The 18,678-nt window shown below is 49.0% G+C and overlaps 1 protein-coding gene across 1 annotated transcript in view; it reads left to right on the forward strand.

The window, feature by feature from the left end:
• RPTOR (regulatory associated protein of MTOR complex 1) overlaps nt 1–18,678 on the forward strand; it is a 237,071-nt gene that overhangs the window by 82,129 nt on the left and 136,264 nt on the right. Inside the window, exon 3 of the mRNA XM_066381484.1 lies at nt 1,405–1,487. Coding sequence (XP_066237581.1) covers nt 1,405–1,487 — 83 coding nt within the window. The remainder of the gene's footprint in view (nt 1–1,404; nt 1,488–18,678) is intronic.

Consider the following 18,678-nt stretch of genomic DNA (forward strand, 5'->3'; position numbering starts at 1 on the left):
GTCCTCTTCAGACTCCATTGGTTCCTGTCTTGCTGTCTGGGATTAAGATCACAGCACAGCGAATGGGTCCTCAGAGCTGTTTGAGGCCTCGGCCCTGTTGCTTCCAGGACAAAGTGGGATCAAAATTAATACCTACTTTCTTGAGTGGTGGACTCTAATAATCTTTACCACACTTCTTTCAGGCAAGTTAGTTATAGCCTGATTTTCACCAGGTTTCCCTTGTTCTTGACTGACCCACTCTTTTGAATCCATTGACCTGGACTCCAGGGCAGGGCCTGGCGTCTCCACTGTGAAAAGTCCTTGACAACTTTGACATACTCATGGTGAAGGGCTCTTCCAGCTCTAAAATCCTGGTCCTTAATTTGATAATTCATTGTTATTATTATTTTTTTATATCAAAGTAACATGTACATGTAGCTCAAAAATCCAATAAGACTGAAGGTGTATGAAGAAATTTTTTCCCACCACCCTCCCCAGAGCAGGCCTCTGGCTCAGTCTTTTCTCCTGTGTGTATGACATTTTTCTCCTGTAGTTACAAAGTTGCCAGTTACTTTTATTTGCTAAATTTACTGTGAATTGAGGATTTTATTTTACTTTTTACCTATATTCCAGTAACTCTGTCAAATGTGAATAATGATTTTTTCAGTGCTCAAACATCCCCCTTGAACTCCATGGTGTCTAGACCCAGTCAGTACATGGGTGTTTTAGGGTGTCTCTCTCTCTCTCTCTCTCTTATTTCCTGGATCCTTTGTTGCCTTCTTTGGTGGTTTATTTCCCAAGAAGAGGAACACGAGGCCCAGATTTTTTTAGTGTTTACATGTCTGAGATGACCTCTGTTTCACCCTAACTCTTAAATGCTGGGCTGGAGTTATCTCAAAGAGGACTTGAGGCTCTGTATAAACTGATGTTCTGAGGAGGACAGAGGTCCTGATGCAGGTGATTTAGAGCATCACATCTTCATCCCTCTGTGTCTGCCTCCTGCCCCCATGCACTTTAGAACTGCCACGTGGTAGATGGGAGGGGAAGAGCTGTGGTCTGGGTGTGGCCCTTCCCGTTCACGGTGTTTGTGGACAGACCACAAGACATGTGTGGACGGATCACAAGAGGAAGCTAGGCATAGTACAAACCACAGGTGCCAAGATACATGGGATGGACAAAAGCTAGTCCTGGTGCCACTTTGATGAAACCAGTTTTCTCGAGAAAGGGGAGAAGTTGTGCTGCCAAGCCTGTGTGGGAAGTGGGAGCCTGAGCGGCCCCGTCACAGGTCAGCACAGAAGAAGCTCACGCCCTGTTGTGTGCTCTCTAGTCAGCGACTTGACGTGAATTCTGTACAGGGAGATGGGAAGAGGGTGGCAAAGGAGGCATGCCCATGTAAAGCTCTCTTTCCTTCTGTTGCTCCCTCAGATCCACTGTCGATGGGTCCACAGAAGGCGCTGGAGACCATTGGTGCCAACCTGCAGAAGCAGTACGAGAACTGGCAGCCCCGGGTGAGTGTCCTTGTTTGCTCTCTCTCTCTCTCTCTCTCTCTCTCTCTCTCTCTCAGACCGCATGTAGTTTGAATTGAGGCCAGAACCTGTGGCGTCATTGCTCCTGTGATTCCACCATCAGGCTCCCCTTACTGCCTTTCCCCTTCAAGTACATCATGAACTGGCTAGTCTGTTACTTGTTTTGCTGAAGTTCCCCCTCCCCCTCCCAGAATCTTTGGAAAAGAAAAGGTCATTTCCATGTTATAGTAAATCACGGTTTCTATTTTGCACAGGAAATGAGTTCTCAGTAACTTTCCTCTAACTCCACTAGTCAGAGCTATTGCTCCTGTCTTCTGTTTCCAGACAGTTGAGAGACATGGTGGCTGGCCAGCATGCAGATGACACCTGCTCTGCGCTCTGCCTTTGATCACTGTCTTCTGTTGCCTGCTTCTTACAGTTCTTCAGTAAAAGAAGAGTGGCGTGGGCTGTGGGAGCTCTGTCAAGTTGCCTTTCAGATCTTAAGTTGTTTGTGAACCACCCAAAACCTGTTTTCCTTCTCCATTCTTATCAGCTGCTTTGAGGGTTTTATTCCACAAGAGATTTTGGGTGTTTCTGGAGGCACCTTTCCATTCCACTCTGGTTGATGGGCTGGGTCTGGAGGTACCTAAGGATGTGATGAGAAAGGCCAGTGGCCAGGTGGCCAAGCCGGTGGACAGGTGCCTTTGCTGGTGCCTCTGTTTGTCCCTGCTCCTTCTCTAGCTGGCAGCCTTCTAGAAGCCGAGTTCTTAGAGCCCCTGGGGAAGACTTGCCCACTTGGGCTTCCACCTGTGAAATATTTATCCACACAACTGGATTAGGAATTCTTTGTACATTATTTACATTACAGATGAAGAAAACAGCCAGAAATGAATTAGTTTCTCACTAAGACGGGACCCTGAGGTCATTTTTACTCACAATGCTGGGTGGCTAATGCTATGAAGCATCTCTGTGTCTTAGAGTATCTGTGCTTTGCATTTCTTACTTGTCTAGTTGAGAATAAGGGACTTTTATTCCTTGGAAGGCCATTACTTAGTGGGGATTTGGATCTGTGCCAACAGGCCTTACTTTTTCTTTTTTTTTTTTTTCTCCTTTTTTGTACTTTTCTGAAGCTGGAAACGGGGAGAGACAGTCAGACAGACTCCCACATGCGCCCGACCTGGATCCACTCGGCACGCCCACCGGGGGCTATGCTCTGCCCACCAGGGGGCGTCGCTCTGCCCCGACCAGAGCCACTCTAGCGCCTGGGGCAGAGGCCAAGGAGCCATCCCCAGCGCCCGGGCCATCTTTGCTCCAATGGAGCCTTGGCTGCGGAAGGGGAAGAGAGAGACAGAGAGGAAGGAGGGGGTGGGGGTGGAGAAGCAAATGGGCGCTTCTCCTATGTGCCCTGGCCGGGAATCAAACCCGGGTCCCCCGCACGCCAGGCCGACGCTCTACCGCTGAACCAACCGGCCAGGGCCAGTAGCAGCTTGTTTATGCTACTGGGCCGTAAATGGAATCTTCTAAAGCAGAATCTGTTATTGTTCTAAACCAGGGGTCAGGAACCTATGGCTCACAAGCCAGATGTGGCTCTTTTGATGGCTGCATCTGGCTTGCAGACAATTCTTTAATAAAAAAAATAATGTTAAAAATATAAAACATTCTCATGTATTACAATCCATTCATTTACTACTGCTCATGTTCATGGTTGCGGGTGGCTGGAGCCAATCACAGCTGTCCTCTGGGACAACACCAAATTTTTATTGGATAATGCATAACACACACGGGTCATTGTATGGCTCTCACGGAATTACATTTTAAAATATGTGGTGTTCATGGCTCTCTCAGCCAAAAAGGTTCTCGACCCCTGTTCTAAACCTAAATTTCTGACTAACAGCTTTCTTCCCTGGAACCTGGAAGAGGCATTTCCATGTGGTGACGTTTATTTAGGAACCTGTTCGCAGGTCCAGAAATGGCAGGGCAGAATCTTATACTAGATGGAGAAGTTGCCTCTCTTGATGGTGGAGGCGTGCAGTGTGGACAGGGTGTGTCCTCCAGGGAGATGGTTAGTCTGCATGACCTGAAATCCCACCAAATTTGTGAAAGTTGGTGGGATTCCAAGGATGATCTGCAGCATAATTTTTTGAAGGAGAGCTAGCTGGAAGTGCTGGTTCTAGAGAATGTTTCAGATTATAGGACGCTGAAGAAGAGGTACAGGTAGGACTCCATCTGGGTGTGTGGAAACGTGGAATCGGAATAATGTATGGAGGCAGCCTGGAAAGAGGCAGCCACATTCAAGAAGCAGAACCACTACAATGAATATTTACTGTTTTCCTCTTTGGATGCCAAGACCATTGCATTCATTTTTAAGTGGGTAAAATATTTCACATTCACTGCTTCAAATGTTAGTGGGCGTCGTCTGTTTCAGAAAGGAGCCACATCAATGCAGAGCAGGATCCTGACTGTCTGGCTGGTGGTCGCCCTCCACCCACTCTGCCCCTTGCACTGGGCACACACTGGGGCAAGTGACACCTCTACCCTCTGGTCTTACGTGGATACAGGAGGGGAGGGAGGCCTGTCATCCCACAGTGTGGATCTCTGTGTGTAACCCACCTCATGCTGCCTCTAGAGTTTGCACAAAACATGAGGCAATTACAAGCTAAGACGTTTGTGCACAAGGTGCCTGGATCCTAACAGTAAATCAAGGTCCTTTGAAGCACTGTGGAGCTCCGCACACAGCACTTGCCTGCACTCCTCAGGGCTCTCCGGTTTTCTGCAGTAATCGTGAGGGGCGTGTGCCATCTGCAGTAAAACAATGGACAGCGTTATTAAGTTCCTAGACCTTTGTTACAGCTGCCCACAGCTCTGGTTTTCCCTGTCTCTGTGCCCTTTACTGCAAGACCCACAGAGGTCATGCAGCTGGAAGAAGTCGTTTCCATGGGTGCTTGTGGGCATCCTTGCGTTGCCCTGGGGTGGACAGGCTGAGGAGTGCTACTGTCACAGTCCCTTTGTGAAGTGCAGAGACAGCCCCTGGGACCCTGCCAGCATCCTGATGGTCTGCTTACTCCTCCTTTCTTTTCTGGCTTGAACTAATCAGGAATAAACATTTGATAAAGGTGATTTGGGGTCAAGAAGGAATTTAGAGAAACCATGATATGTGCCAGACTATGGGCCCTAGATTTCCTTGCCAGGCTGACCGAGCCTTTCTACATAATTTATCAGTTTGCCACAGATGAAATATGTCTTCTGATTAAATTTAAGGCTTTGCCTTATTACCGGGCAGGTACATTAAAAATTTGTGTTCTGAGGAGATGGGAAGGAAAGTGCCAGATGTTGTCTCAGCTGAAAACTCAACAGTTAAATAAACCTCCCTCCTTTTGTTGTAAGTCTCCGCTGAAAGTTTCAAACAAGCATGGCTCTTCATTGGTGAGAGTGTGGTTTATAGAGCCAAGCGTACACAGCAGGATTTATCTTTCTGAAACTCTTCTAACAGGTTGAGGTTCAGCAGTTTAGTGCAGGTATCATTTAGGAGCTAGAGCCGATGGAAGGTGCAGATGGTGGGTCTTGTCTCTGCTCTGTCCCCAGAGGCTACTCCCAGCCAGAAGCAGGGCCACAGCGCCCCCTTGGTGGGGATGCGGACCTTGTGCTGCTGGAGAGCAGGGTGTTGTGGGTGTTTATAACTTATGCAGGCAGGTGAAGCAATGTGCTAAAACTTTCTGTGTCAGCAGAGACCCTGAAGCGGCCCTGACTAAGCCCATTCCATCCAGCGTGTGCGTCTGCGTAAGGGGACAGAAAGTGCCCTTTAATGGGTCATCATGATACACCTCGCTGCTGGAGCGCTTTCTCCTCCCACCAGGTCTGTGTGCAGCAGCAGCCACCGTCCTATGTATAGTGTTGGGATGCATGGTCTGCCGGAGTGTTTGGCAGTTCTCAGTTAATCCACATGGCCACACTGCAACACTTGTGGTTACAGTGGTGGTTCTGACCACCTCCCCTCAGGTCATCCTGTCCCTGGGGTCCGTCACAGCCAATGTATAGTCAAGGGTGGCATTGATTTTGCTGTTAGACAGATGGGCTTCTGGTGCTTCAGGCTGAGCAGAATCCTCGGGGAGAGGGGTCTGTCTGGAAACAAGCATGGCTCTTCCACCTAGTCCACTGGCCACGTAGCAAGTTGCTGCATGTTGATGTACATGCACCTCACCCTTCCCTCTAGTACTGACCTAGAGTTGTGAGCACGGCTTTGAGAGCATGCTCAGGTGACCTGGAGCTGCTGACTCAACCTCCTCCTGGTAGGAGGAGCACTTAGGAGGCAGGGGGAAGGAGGCCAGCGGGCAGTGTCCTCCATAATGTGGTCCTCTGGGTCACAGGCTGGTCCTCTGGGTTTTACGCAGTGTTGTTGCAGCCATAATGCTCACGTGCAGCCTAGCTTTGCTGGGGTTTGTGCTCTAGATGTTAGAGCAGGCTCCTCGCCCTTCCCTGACGTGGGGCTGTCTGCTTGGCCTGTACCCTTTGGGATAAAGGCTCAAGTGGCCTGGTGAATCAGCTGCCAGCCCCACGGGACTGGCATTGAACTGGTGGGTTAGGGAGAGGGCTCTGCCAGGCCAGGCTGCTGGGTTGGGCTGTGAGCCCACTGTGCTGCTGGGGGGCTCACAGCACTGTGACCACAGGCAGTGGCCTCTGTCTCACTGGGGCGGGAGTCGGGGCAGAGCAGCAGGTCCCCTAATACTGGGACCTTTCTTTACCTGCCCTCAGTGTTCTGCAGTGAATCTTATACAGGCTGCTGCAGAGACCTGTACATAGGTGGGCTCTAACTGTTCTTGTGATTCTCAGAGTCAGAGGTGGGTATTTGAAGAAGAAACCAGCTTTGCTATAGGGTTGTTTCCACCTGGGAGGAGACTCCTGCTTGGGGAGGTCCCATGACCTTAGTCCCAGACTGGCACCTCATCTGTGTCCTGTTGCTCCCCCGGCCAGCTGACCTCTCTCCTGTCATCACATCCCTGCTTTTCTTCTGTGGGTCCTGAGGTTGGGCTTTGTCCACTTTGTCCACCTTGTTTGTGTTTTTGTGACAAACTGCAAATGAGGACTGTAGCCAAAGGCAGAGTTGGTGCGGGAGGGCCACCGCTGCCATCCTCCCCGTCTGGTGTGAAGCTTTGCGCAGGTGCTCATTAGCTCTGCATGGCTGTGTAGACGTGTCTGGTCCTCTTGGGGTTAACTGGTGGATGTTGATAGTTCCACTAACTGCTCTCTGCCCAGAATGTTAACATTTGTCCCGTGACAGGCTTTCTTTTTTTTTTTATTTTTTATTTTATTTATTCATTTTTAGAGAGGAGAGAGAGAGAGACAGAGAGGGAGAGAGACAGAGAGAGACAAGGGGGAAGGAGCTGGAAGCATCAACTCCCATATGTGCCTTGACCAGGCAAGCCCAGGGTTTCGAACCGATGACCTCAGCATTTCCAGGTCGACGCTTTATCCACTGCGTCACCGCAGGTCAGGCCTGTGACAGGCTTTTTATTAATCTTTTTGCTTTGGCCTTAATCATGTTCCCTATCTCGCCTTTCCTGACTCCCCATCCCCGCTCATCTGAATTTCCTCATAGCTGCCATTGGTGCAGACTGATCTAAGCTTGGCAACTGCAGGGCTTCTTGCAGCCCACCCACCTGTGCGCCTCCTTCTGCCCATCTCCAGGGGCCTCCTGGAGACGGAGTTCAGGTTCTGAACCAGCTTACACCAAAGCCCTCTACTAATCCACCTCCCACTGCATTTGTAAGCGAGCATGTACACTGCCATCACTCTGCTGTCACTCAGAGACCTGACCTGTAAATGACAATCCATGTGGTGTGTGCCTAGCCCGTGTGAGTGGATCCTTGTCCAGCAAAGAGCTCAGACTACCTGTACTGCTCGGGAACGGTTGGTCTAGGCTGGCTCTTCACACTGCTCCTTCCCCTCATGTCAGAGGGTTGTGTGGGCGGACAGCCCCTCACACCTGTGCAGGTGTGCTTCTCACTGGCAGGAGAATGCACCAGGGGAGCCTGGTAGCCACATAAGAGGCATGGACTTGTTCAATTTTGGCTTTGCCCCTCCCTAGAGATGTAACTTAGAGGTTCCCTGTTAACTCTGTAGGATGTGTGCATGTAAATAGGGGTTGCTGGGAAAAGAAAACAGGGGTAAGTGTTGCAGCAGGAGGGCCTAGGGCACATCCTGCTTCCTTTCCTCCCTCCCTGTCTCCCAGGGCAGCTGGCAAAGTCCCATTTCCAGCATGAGCAAGCCGCCAAGTCCTACACAGTCCACTCCAGCCTCCGGCATGGATGACTCCGCTCCCAGCTCTCCTCCTGAACTGACCTACTTGACGTATCATATTTTTAGAGAGAAATAAGGGCTTAATTCTGTCCTTAACAAGCCTCTTAAGGATAGCACCTTTCATCGTCATGTTCTTTTCATTTTTTTTTTTTTTTTTCATTTTTCTGAAGCTGGAAACAGGGAGAGACAGTCAGACAGACTCCCGCATGTGCCCAACCGGGATCCACCCGGCACGCCCACCAGGGGCGACGCTCTGCCCACCAGGGGGCGATGCTCTGCCCATCCTGGGCGTCGCCATGTTGCGACCAGAGCCACTCTAGCGCCTGAGGCAGAGGCCACAGAGCCATCCCCAGCGCCCGGGCCATCTTTGCTCCAATGGAGCCTTGGCTGCGGGAGGGGAATAGAGAGACAGAGAGGAAAGCGCGGCGGAGGGGTGGAGAAGCAAATGGGCACTTTTCCTGTGTGCCCTGGCCGGGAATCGAACCCGGGTCCTCCGCACCCTAGGCCGACGCTCTACCGCTGCGTCATGTTCTTTGCAAAAAGAGAGTTGTGTTTGTGACAGCCTGCAAATGAGGACCAAATGCTCTAACATCTGGCGTGCCCAGACTCCGTGTGCAGTGCCGGTCTCCTGAGTGAACCTGGGGTGCTGAGCGGTGCACACACAGCCCTGGGGATCATGCAGGACAGAAAGAAATAGAGTTCAGGGAAGAGCAGTGCTGAGTCAAAAAGTAGAGGAGATGGTGCGTGAGAAGCAGGATGTGAAAATGGAGGGTGCTCGAGGAGCCCGCCACAGTTTGCTCACCATATGTCCCTGGAAGAGGTGTCAGCTGACATGCCGCCAAGTGAGAAAGTGCCACCGAGGGGGAAATGGTGATGGGCTGGTGGCAAGGCACTTCTGTTACATTGAATTCCATTTTCTAGGGAAACTGTGTGTCACTGTGGTGCTTATGCATTTGGGTTCCACAGAGGCTCTGAACACCCCTTCCCAAATGCTGATTTACTTGTTACTGTGGTGCATAATGGAGCTTTTTAAGAAATTGAGATAGAATTCATGCAACGTGAAGTTATAAATGGAGTTTTACAGTTTGTGATGTCACGTGTCTGACTTCTCTCACTTAGCACCACGTTTCCATGATTTGTCCACAGGCATGCATGTTGTTACGTGTTTCAGTAAGTCAGTCTTTTTTTATAGCTGGATACTATAGTCCAGGGGTCCCCAAACTACGGCCCGTGGGCCGCATGTGGCCCCCTGAGGCCATTTATCCGGCCCCCGCCGCACTTCCAGAAGGAGCACTTCTTTCATTGGTGGTCAGTGAGAGGAGCATAGTTCCCATTGAAATACTGGTCAGTTTGTTGATTTAAATTTACTTGTTCTTTATTTTAAAGATTGTATTTGTTCCCGTTTTGTTTTGTTTTTTCTTTAAAATAAGATATGTGCAGTGTGCATAGGGATTTGTTCATAGTTTTTTTTATAGTCCGGCCCTCCAACAGTCTGAGGGACAGTGAACTGGCCCCCTGTGTAAAAAGTTTGGGGACCCCTGCTATAGTCCATTGGATGGATAGTCCTATAGTTCTTACCCACTTGTGGATGGATATTTGGGCTATTTCTCCCATTTGGCTGCTGTGAGCTTGGTTGTGGGTTTTACATGGGCTTCCTTTCAGTGCTCTTGGGCATGTATGTGGGAGTGGAATTGCTGGGACAGATGTAGCTCTGTTTTTCTTTCTGCAGAACTCCCCAGTTGTTTCCCACAGGGCAGTGCACCCTCCTTCCTACTGTCTGCTCCAGTGTTTCCCCAGCCTCGCTGGCACTTGTGTCTGTGGTGTGCGTGTGTGTGTGTTTAATTAGTATTATCATAGTCATTCTGTGGGTGTGAAGTAGTGTCTCTTTGTGGTTTTAAATTGCATTTCCTTAATGACTAGAGAAGGATTTTGAAAATCTTTTCATGTGCTTATTGGCCATTTTTATATCTTCTTTGGGAAATATCTGTTCCTACTTGTCAGATTAATAATGTAGGTATGTGATATATCTATATAAGTATATAGAAGGAAGAGTAGATGGGTAGATAAATCTGCCCATCTTCCCACCGTTCAGATGCCCTGAGTGAATGTGCAGTGGCAGACTTGAGCCTGTGGCTTCCTCAGCCTTTCTCAGTTTACGTTTGCTTCGTGGGTCCTTGCTGTGTTGATCAATTCTAGTCACACGCTCTTGTTGAGATGCCTTTCAGGTAGCTGCAGAAGACCTGACTTTTTACCCTAAATCTTTCTGTATGCCTTGCGTGTGAAACTCATGATTATTTATTACTTTAATAATGGGCAGCTGATTTAAAATTCCCGCTCCCCACAAGCCTCCCCGTAGTGTAGGAGTGACAAGTGAGGTTCAGGGTGCCACGTGTGACTTTTGCCTTCACACTGTGAAATCTACCTGTGCTTATCCTGCCACGTTTCTCCTCTGTGCCCTGTGGCGTGTAGCCTCCCTCCAGTGGGGCAGAGCCCTAGTTACAGTCATCTGAGCCTGTGGGGCAGCTAGCCCTGTGTCTGTAGGACCAGTGTGCCGACTCAGAGGAGTGTGGATGGGAGAGTGGGAGAGCTCTTCCAGCAGGCCCTCTGCCTTTGTTTACCAGCACCGAGTACTGAAACAGCTCCACTGTGAGCATCTTAACCCAACGAAGACAGCAAATGGTGAGAAGTTAGGTTGTTGTCTTAGTAGAAAGAAAAGTGTTATGTTGATTCCTCTAAGTAAAAAAATATACACATCTTGATAAAACACATTTTGGCTACACAAAGCACTCTATGTGGTTAATGCAAAGGGTAGGTAAGGACAGAGGGATAAATGAGGACAGTGGACTTCGATGCCATCAAGGGGAGGGTTACAGCCCCAGAACAGGGATGACCCAGCAACACTGTGCCTGTTGGAGTGGCCCGGGCGCTGCGGTGGTGGGCACATTAGTGCAGGCTCCCGCTGGCTGCAGGCCGCGGGTGCGTTACGGTGGCACTTGCTCATGACTGCTTCTTGGTCTAGCCTCAGATGAGAGGAAGTAGGTGGTTTTACTTATGATTTAATATCTTCATCAGTGTGGAAGATCATTGTTTGTGATGCAGAGACAGAGAAGTGAGTACCTCACAGTGATGAGGAGAGGTATGGATGATGGAGTGGTGATTTTTCTCCTCTCTTCTTCTCGGGATGAGTTTGGTACAGATTTCCATACTTCCCTAGAGTCCATGCGTCTAAAGCATGGGCACCTAGTAGAATTCGGAAGGTGAGCAGCTGGGATAGTTCACAATGGAGAGGGGTGACCTATGTCTTTATGGCCCTAAAGAAATCTCTGTGTTCCATGATAATGGCCCTTTAATAAATGTACTTAGTGATGCCTGAACAGTTTATGCCAGCATTGGCCTGGGAACCAGGAGCCCTGTTTTAATCCCACTGAATGAACACTTGTGCCTTTGGATAAATCTGCAGAATACACTGCAGCTTCCAACTGCTCTGGTGCTAAAAAGGCTTTATTCTCATGTGTCTAATAAGATGGGAAAGACTATATAAACAATTAGAGCCAGGTTATCCTGTGGGAGGTGAGCCCCATGGACCATGCCAGGTCTGGTCTCTGGGACACACAGGGTTAGGAAGTAGGGTCGCCCTGCTTCTGTCTGTGTCTGTCTCACATTGACAATTTGGAGCTCCTTCCTTTTCACAGTTCTGCTGTTGCTTGCTTTAACTTGGACGTGTTTCTACTCGTCCTGCTGATAACGAATTCTTCACTTTTTAAATTGAGGGAGGAAAGAGGGCGTTGACGGGGACCATGGACTGCAGCTGGCCCTCGGGCCCTGATGAGGGAGGGTTGGGGGCCGGTGACTTGAGTGGGACCTGGAGATTGCATTGGTGATGGATGTGGGCTCCAGGGAAGAGCAGGCCCAGCTTTGCAAAGGAGCATATGAGAATGACGTGGGCCCACAGTGAGGATGTTTCTGCATGGGAAGAGAGAATCCAGACTTCATGGTCATGGACCTGATTTTTTAATCTCTTTGGCTCGCACCTTGGTCGAAGTCTGTTTTTTGAAAGGTAGAGGAACCAGCTGACATGACCCATACTCCAGAGCACTCACAGGGCGGGGGAGGGGGTCAGTGCATGCATGCAGAGGGCAGGGGCTTCATTTCCTTGGCCACCCGAGGCTGATTCTGTGCTGGACTCCTGTCGGCCCCGTCTGGAGGTACAGCCAGGAATGGAGATGCTGGAGGGGCCCAAGTGGGTGGGGCTCTGGAGGCTGGGTTCCCCTGCTGGTGAGGGGGGTTTCTATCTTTTCATTGGAATGTTTAGTCTATTTTCATTTAATGTAATTATTGACATTTCTGGCTTCAAGTCTGTCATCCTCCTACTTATTTACATTTTTCTCACATGTTATTTCTTTTTTTTCCCCTTTTCTTGACCTCAGGTTTTAAAAATTATTCCATCTTCTCTATTAGTGAGAATTTAAGAAACATGCTGTATTATCTAGTAGTAACTCTGAAGGCACTGTGTTTGCGTGTCCCAGGTCGGTACCTCTGCCGTTTCTCCAGTGTGGGAAGCTCCAACCACACTCCCCGATTGGTGTCACGGTCATGTGTTTTAGTTATGTGTGTGTTCCGAGCCCCATGACAGCGAGTTCCTATTTCCCGTGGTCAGAGTTTATTTGAACGCAGGCTCACCTGCCCCTGCAGTACCCTCAGTCCCGCGGCCGTACCCTCAGTCCCGCGGCCCCACCTTCTCCTCCCACCTCCTCTAACCAGAAACCCTGCCAACATTTCTGCCAGCGTGAGTCTGCCGGCAACAAGTCTGTTGAGTTTTTGTTTGTCTGAAAATGTTGTGATCTTATTTCAATTTCATTTCTGAAGGATATTTTTGCTTGGCATAAATTCTGTAGCAGTTTTTATTTTAAGATTTTTTTTTTTCAGAGAACAGGAGCTTAAAAGCGTTTTCCCCTCATCTTGAGTCTTCTATCCTTTCTGTTAAAAAGTTGGCTGTCCTTGAAGGTACTTTCACTCCCTAAAGATTTCAAAGCTTTCCTCTTGGGGTTCATCATTTCACTAGGTGTTCTCAGGTCGGTTGACTTTGTATTTGCCCTGTTGGCGCTTCTTGACCCTGTGGCTTGGAGGTTTTCATCAGTGTCACTTCAGATACCACTTCTGTCCCATATTCCATCTCTCCTCTCCTGGAGCTGCACTTAGAGATGCGAGACTCTGCTGCGTCCCTTATGTTCTGTTCCATGTTTTCTCTCTGCACTTGTGCCTGCAGATCTCCTCCTGTCGTAGCTCTCAGTCCTTGTTCCGGTGTTTAGTCTGCTCATGAGACAACCCACCAAATTCTGGTTCCATTATACTGCGTGTTTATAACCCCATAATTTCCATTTGATTCTGTATTGATTCCCAGTCTCTGGTGAACATTTCCACCTTGTTATTTTTTTTCTTGAACATATCAGCTGTCAGTTCTAAAGGGCCCATTCTTTTCACATGAATCTCCCTGCCTGGGGGTATATGTTACAGTCAGTGCTGATGTAGTTGTCATTACTTGCTGGGTGTGAATCCCATGGTGTGGCTAGACAGAGGTCATGTGCTAGCCCACTTGCTGTAAGGCCCACTTGTGGAGGGAATTTCAGTCCTGGTTGTGGAGTGACAATGGCAGTATCAGATCTTGCAAGTGAGAGTTTGTGACCTGGAAGAAGCCCAGCGACCCACACTCCCGGCCCACAGTTGATCCTGAGTGGACACTGAGCCATCGATGTCTCTGAAAGGCAGGCCTGCTCAGAAAGTGGCTCCTGAAGATGAAGTGTTAGGAACACCTTAACCCACTCCCAGTAGCTCTGTACTAAGTTTCTGATAAATCCCACCCCATAAGAAGGCAACATTCTCCTTTAGTGATACACAGAGCAGTGATGCCTCTTACAATGTTTAGCTTTTAGTCTCTGAAAAAACATCTATTTGATATAAATTGTAGCCACACTTTTTAAGGAGCAAGGCTCTGGACAGATTGGAGCACCCGTGAAGTTTCCTAGCACAGACCCTCTTGCAGAATCCTACAACAACCACCCCACCCTGTCCCATCTGGTCCCATCCCACTCCACCTAGTTTCTCTGTGTTCCAGTCTTGCAGCCAGTGCGGGTGAGGACACACAGGCATGGCAGAGCAGCAGGCTGGCAGGTCATTCTGGAGGAGACAGTGGATTCATACATGCCACTCTCATCACAAGGGGAGGATGTCAGGTTAACATCTTGTTGTTCCAAATCCTGGATCCAGCCAGTGCCCTGATCTTCTCTCTGCATACCTTCCTTCTGACCCCCTGTCTTTACCCCCTCTTCTGCCCTCCCTGTCCCCCCAAACACCACCTGCTATGACTTTCCCGCCCAACTAGCCCAACCCCTGGCAAGTGCATTCCGTCTGCCTGCCCCCTGCGCTTCCCCACTGCCTGGCCTTGCCAGCTTTCCTGCCTGGCTTAGGTTTCTCTCCTTCGTGTCTTCCTTGTGTGCGCCGGCTCTGGGCTCCAGAGCAGGAGAGGAGAGATGGGAGATGATTGGGCTTGAGCTAGGGACAGGGGGGTGGCCACCTTGGCAGGTGTTCCAACAAGGGAGATTGGAAGCGACTTGTGCTCAGGGTCAGTGTTGGTCCTGGAGTCACAGCAGAAGAGTGAGGGCTCTGCAGGCAGTGTCTCAGAGGTGGACGGTCACCTCCCCTCAGATTCCAGCAGGCCCTCACCTCTCCTTGCCCCGCTTCCTCACCAGGGTGAGGTGCAGGTTTTGATCAGGGTGAGATGAGTTTACAGACCAGCAGGAGATGAGCTGTCATTCTTACCACCACACTGTGGTCTGCTCTTTATTCATCCTGCGCTCTTTCCACGCCCCTCGGTGAGGTCTGAGACTTCCTACACAGAGCTCTGACGTATTTCTTGTTAAGATTCTTCTCAGAGCTTCTGTTGCTGTTGTGGAGGGGATCTGTTTTCCTTATAGATTCTAATGGAATTTCAGACTGGTGTGGGAGAATGCTGTTTATTGCTGTATACTGGGTTTGTAAGGCCTGTGGCTGTGGCCATGCAGGTTCACACTGGATTCAGGCAGACAGTAAAGGAACTGTGGAGCCAGAAAATGGTGGGCCGTTCTCTTACCTAGAGTCTTGCAAGGGCTGACGAGCAAGAAGGCAGGGAATATCGCTTCCGTTCTCGTTCCCAGGACTCACAAGCCAAACTGGTGTGTGTGTGTGGGGGGGGGGGGGCTTCTATGGCAAAAAATGGCCCCTCCCAATGGCTGCAGGCCATCTGCAATTTGCAGTCTGCCGCCCTGAGGGCAAGCTCCCACAGCCATACATAGACTATACACACATGATACTGCCCTGAGCTCATTCATCAATTAGGCAAAGTGCAAGTGAGCAAGCCTAACACACTGGTTTGCCCAACAGGGTGTTTCTCTGTGTTTGAGTTTTCTGCTGGCCCATGTTAAACCTCTTGTTCTGTGGTTCTGAGATGCTGGCCATGACCATGTTGGGGGGGGGGGGGGGGTCTGGTGGAGTCAGGATGAGGATGGGTGGGTGCGCACATCAGGGCTTCAGAAATTCAAACAGCGAGTTTGGAGGTGTACAAAAAGGTCTGCTCTGTTTTAATTTTGTATGTTTCATGTCTTTTTAAATCTTTAAACATTTGCCAAATGTTTAAAGATTTAAAAAGACATGAAACATACCAGGGGTAGTCAAACTTTTTATAAAAACCACCCACTTTTGCAGTGCTGGTCAACCTAGTCCCTTCCACCCACTAGTGGGCGTTCCAGCTTTCATAGTGGGCCAATCACGGAGCCATTTGGTTGCTCTGCTACCACCCACCATGAAAGCTGAAATGCCCACTAGTGGGTGGTAGGGACTAGGTTGACCAGCACTGCAAAAGTGGGTGGTTTTTATAAAAAGTTTGACGACCCCTGATTAGACCATCCCAAATGCCATTCTACAAACATTTATACAAGCAAATTTTAGTGGCCATTCACCTACAATAAAATGTACAGATCTTAAATTAAATACTTAGTTTCAATTTGGACAGTTGTGTACCACCTCTTAGTCACCACTCAACATAAGACATAGGACATGTGATCACCCAGATGTTTCCCTGATGCCCTTTCCTGGTCAGTGTCTCCTGGTCGAGGGCACCAACCACCATTCAGGAGCTGCCTGCTCACCACAGGTCAGTTCCCCCTGTGCTTGACCTGTGGACAGCGGATCACACACTGTGTATCTTTTGTGCCTGCCTTTTTCTGCTTGACATTATGTTTTTGACATGTACCTGCATTGAGTAGTTAGTCTTCTTGGTAACCGAGGAGTATCGTTGCACAGATGTCCCCACTCTTGTTTACCCTGCTGGTGCACATTTGTATTCTTTCCCAGCATGGAGCTGTTCTGATGCTGCTATGAGCGTGCGTGTGCATTCTTTGTATGGGTGTTTTTGTCCTTTCTCTTGAGTAAGTGCTTGGGAGTGGGGTTGCAAGTTGTAGAGTAGCTGTGTGTTGTCTATTATAGTTTGTATAATGTCCAAATTCATGAAATACAGAAATCATCTGTCTCTGCAGAGCCAGGCGTTCTACAGATACATCTTACAATTTTATCCGTGTGGCTCTGGAGACATGAAGCATGAACATAAATGAGCTAGGAGACGTCGGTTGTCTTTGCATAAAGTCTTTACTTGGGTATTGGTGCTATTTTCCCCTCGAATAGTATATATCCCCTGGTAGTAGGGGTGAATTAGGCCACTGGTGTTTACTGTGGAAGCATGCATGTAAGTAGATGCACAATTCAGAAAATGTCAGATCCACTGCATTTAGCCATTATTGGGCATGAGGAGGAGAAGGTGATGTGTGGCTTTCAGACCCTTCTGGAGGCCCTCCCTGATGACAGCCCTGTTCTACAGAGGTTGGTTCTGTCCTGAGTGATGCAGTGTGAGTGTGTGTTTGTGTGCATGCATGTGAGTGTGAAGGGTGTGTTTACGCATAGGTGCATGCATGAGTATGAAGGGTATGTGCACATGTCTGCATGTGTGAGTGTGAGCATGTGTGCTTGCACAGAAGTATATGTGTGCAAGCATGAGTATAAGCATGTGTGTGTGTACATGAGTGTGAGATTGTGGGTGAGCATGTGTGTGAGCAGGTATGAACATGTTTGCATGTGTGTGTGGAGCATGTGTGAGCATGTGTGCTGAAGACCCCAAACAGACAGTGAGCAGCATGCCCTGTTCTTGACACTTGAGCACTCCTTATAAGCTCAGCACTGTTTCTCAGGTTCGTCTCGGCTGATTTGGCGTCTCATGTTTCCATGGCTCCATGTGTTTTCTAACAATGATAGAATGGAAATTGGGCTTTTTGCAGTCACAAGCAATCCATCCAGGAGGCCTGGCGTGCATGTCTTTTGGTGCAAAACACAGGACTGCTTCTAGGCTCCGCTGGGAAAGGACTTGCCTGCTGCAGAGTGTGGGCAATTTCTTTCCCTGTGGTCCTGCTCATCTGCTGTCTCCTGCAGCAAGGGCCTCTTGGGAGCCTAGTCTTCAGGCCTTGGGAGGTTCCTCGCCCTTTCTCTAAATGGTGAACAGCAGGAAACGGTAGTTTTAAATTCCGAGTATGGATACATTTAGCTGTGCTCCTATTTGTTCCCCTTTAAAGCAACAGGAGCAAAACCTGAGAAAAGCATTTTTACACCCAGTATTGGTTATCTGCTACAGGCTCTAGGATAGCCCACCCAAAGCTGCTGCTCCCTCTCCCCTCTTCCTGTTCCTCCCTCCCTCCCCACTGCTTCCTCCCTTCTTCCCACTTCTCTGGGTCTCTTCCCTCCCTTCCTCCTCTCCATTCTCTGTCCTGACTCCCCTCCTCCCTCCTAGCTGGTCTGTCAGAAGCACTTAGCATTGCTTGGAATTCTTGACCCATCAGGTTTGGGCAGTGCTGGTCAATGAAGAGATGAGAGCCAAGTCTCTGAGGAGATCATGCTTGTTGAAAGTGGGCTTGATTGGAAGACAGGACTTTTACAATAATGTGGGTTGTTAACAGTGGAGTGCCTGAGACAGACTATAGTGCTCACTTGCTCCCAAGGACCTGGCATTGTCCTTACTAGGGGAAATATGTTTTTACAATGTTAGATCCAGAATGTTGATACAGTTAATGGGCATTTCTCCCCACAAGAAACACAAAAAGTTTCCTGACCCAGGGAGACCGCCTAGGTTTTTTTCCCTACATTTCCCCTCATTTCTCTCCCCTTTCTACCCTCTTTTTCTCAGCCAGTTAAAATACTTGAAAGGAAATTTTGCTGTATCGGAACAGCGAGAAACAGACATCTTGCCACACACACAATTAAGTAGCCAAATTAAGGGGTCTTTAATTGAAAGCTGTCGACCTCATGGAGACCTAAGCTGTTTAAATTAAGCTTTTAAAGACAAAATTACATACTGACTGAGAAATGGGGAGGAGAGGAAGCATAGCAGTAAAACAAAGCAGTGAAACAAGCTTTCTCACGATGTTTATCTATAAGATTAATTCATTAAGAAACATTCTGGGAACGTCTGCAACCTTGCAGAACTATCCAAGGCCACAGCCTGGGAACCCAGCCTCAAGGCCAGGAGTAGGGTGTCTCTTTAGAAAAAGTAAGTTCTACTGAAAGTCCCTTTGTTTTAGAGAAACTAAGTTCTGCCAAAAGTTATTCATGCTAAGAGCCTTTCTTTTCTACATTTCAATTTCTGAAAAACACGTGCTGTTGTTGATGCTTGGGGCCTGCCTCCCTCGGTCCTCCTCACCCTCATTAAGTGGCTTGCTGGCTGCTCCCATCAGAGGCTCCGGGTTCCCAAGGAGAACCAAGGAGGCTCAGCAGTTCACGCAGGCCTGCCTCATCACAGGTGCGTCCTGACCCCAGTCTCCTTTCTTCT

This window comes from Saccopteryx leptura, chromosome 4 (assembly GCF_036850995.1).
Source record: "Saccopteryx leptura isolate mSacLep1 chromosome 4, mSacLep1_pri_phased_curated, whole genome shotgun sequence".
Lineage (NCBI taxonomy): Eukaryota > Metazoa > Chordata > Mammalia > Chiroptera > Emballonuridae > Saccopteryx > Saccopteryx leptura.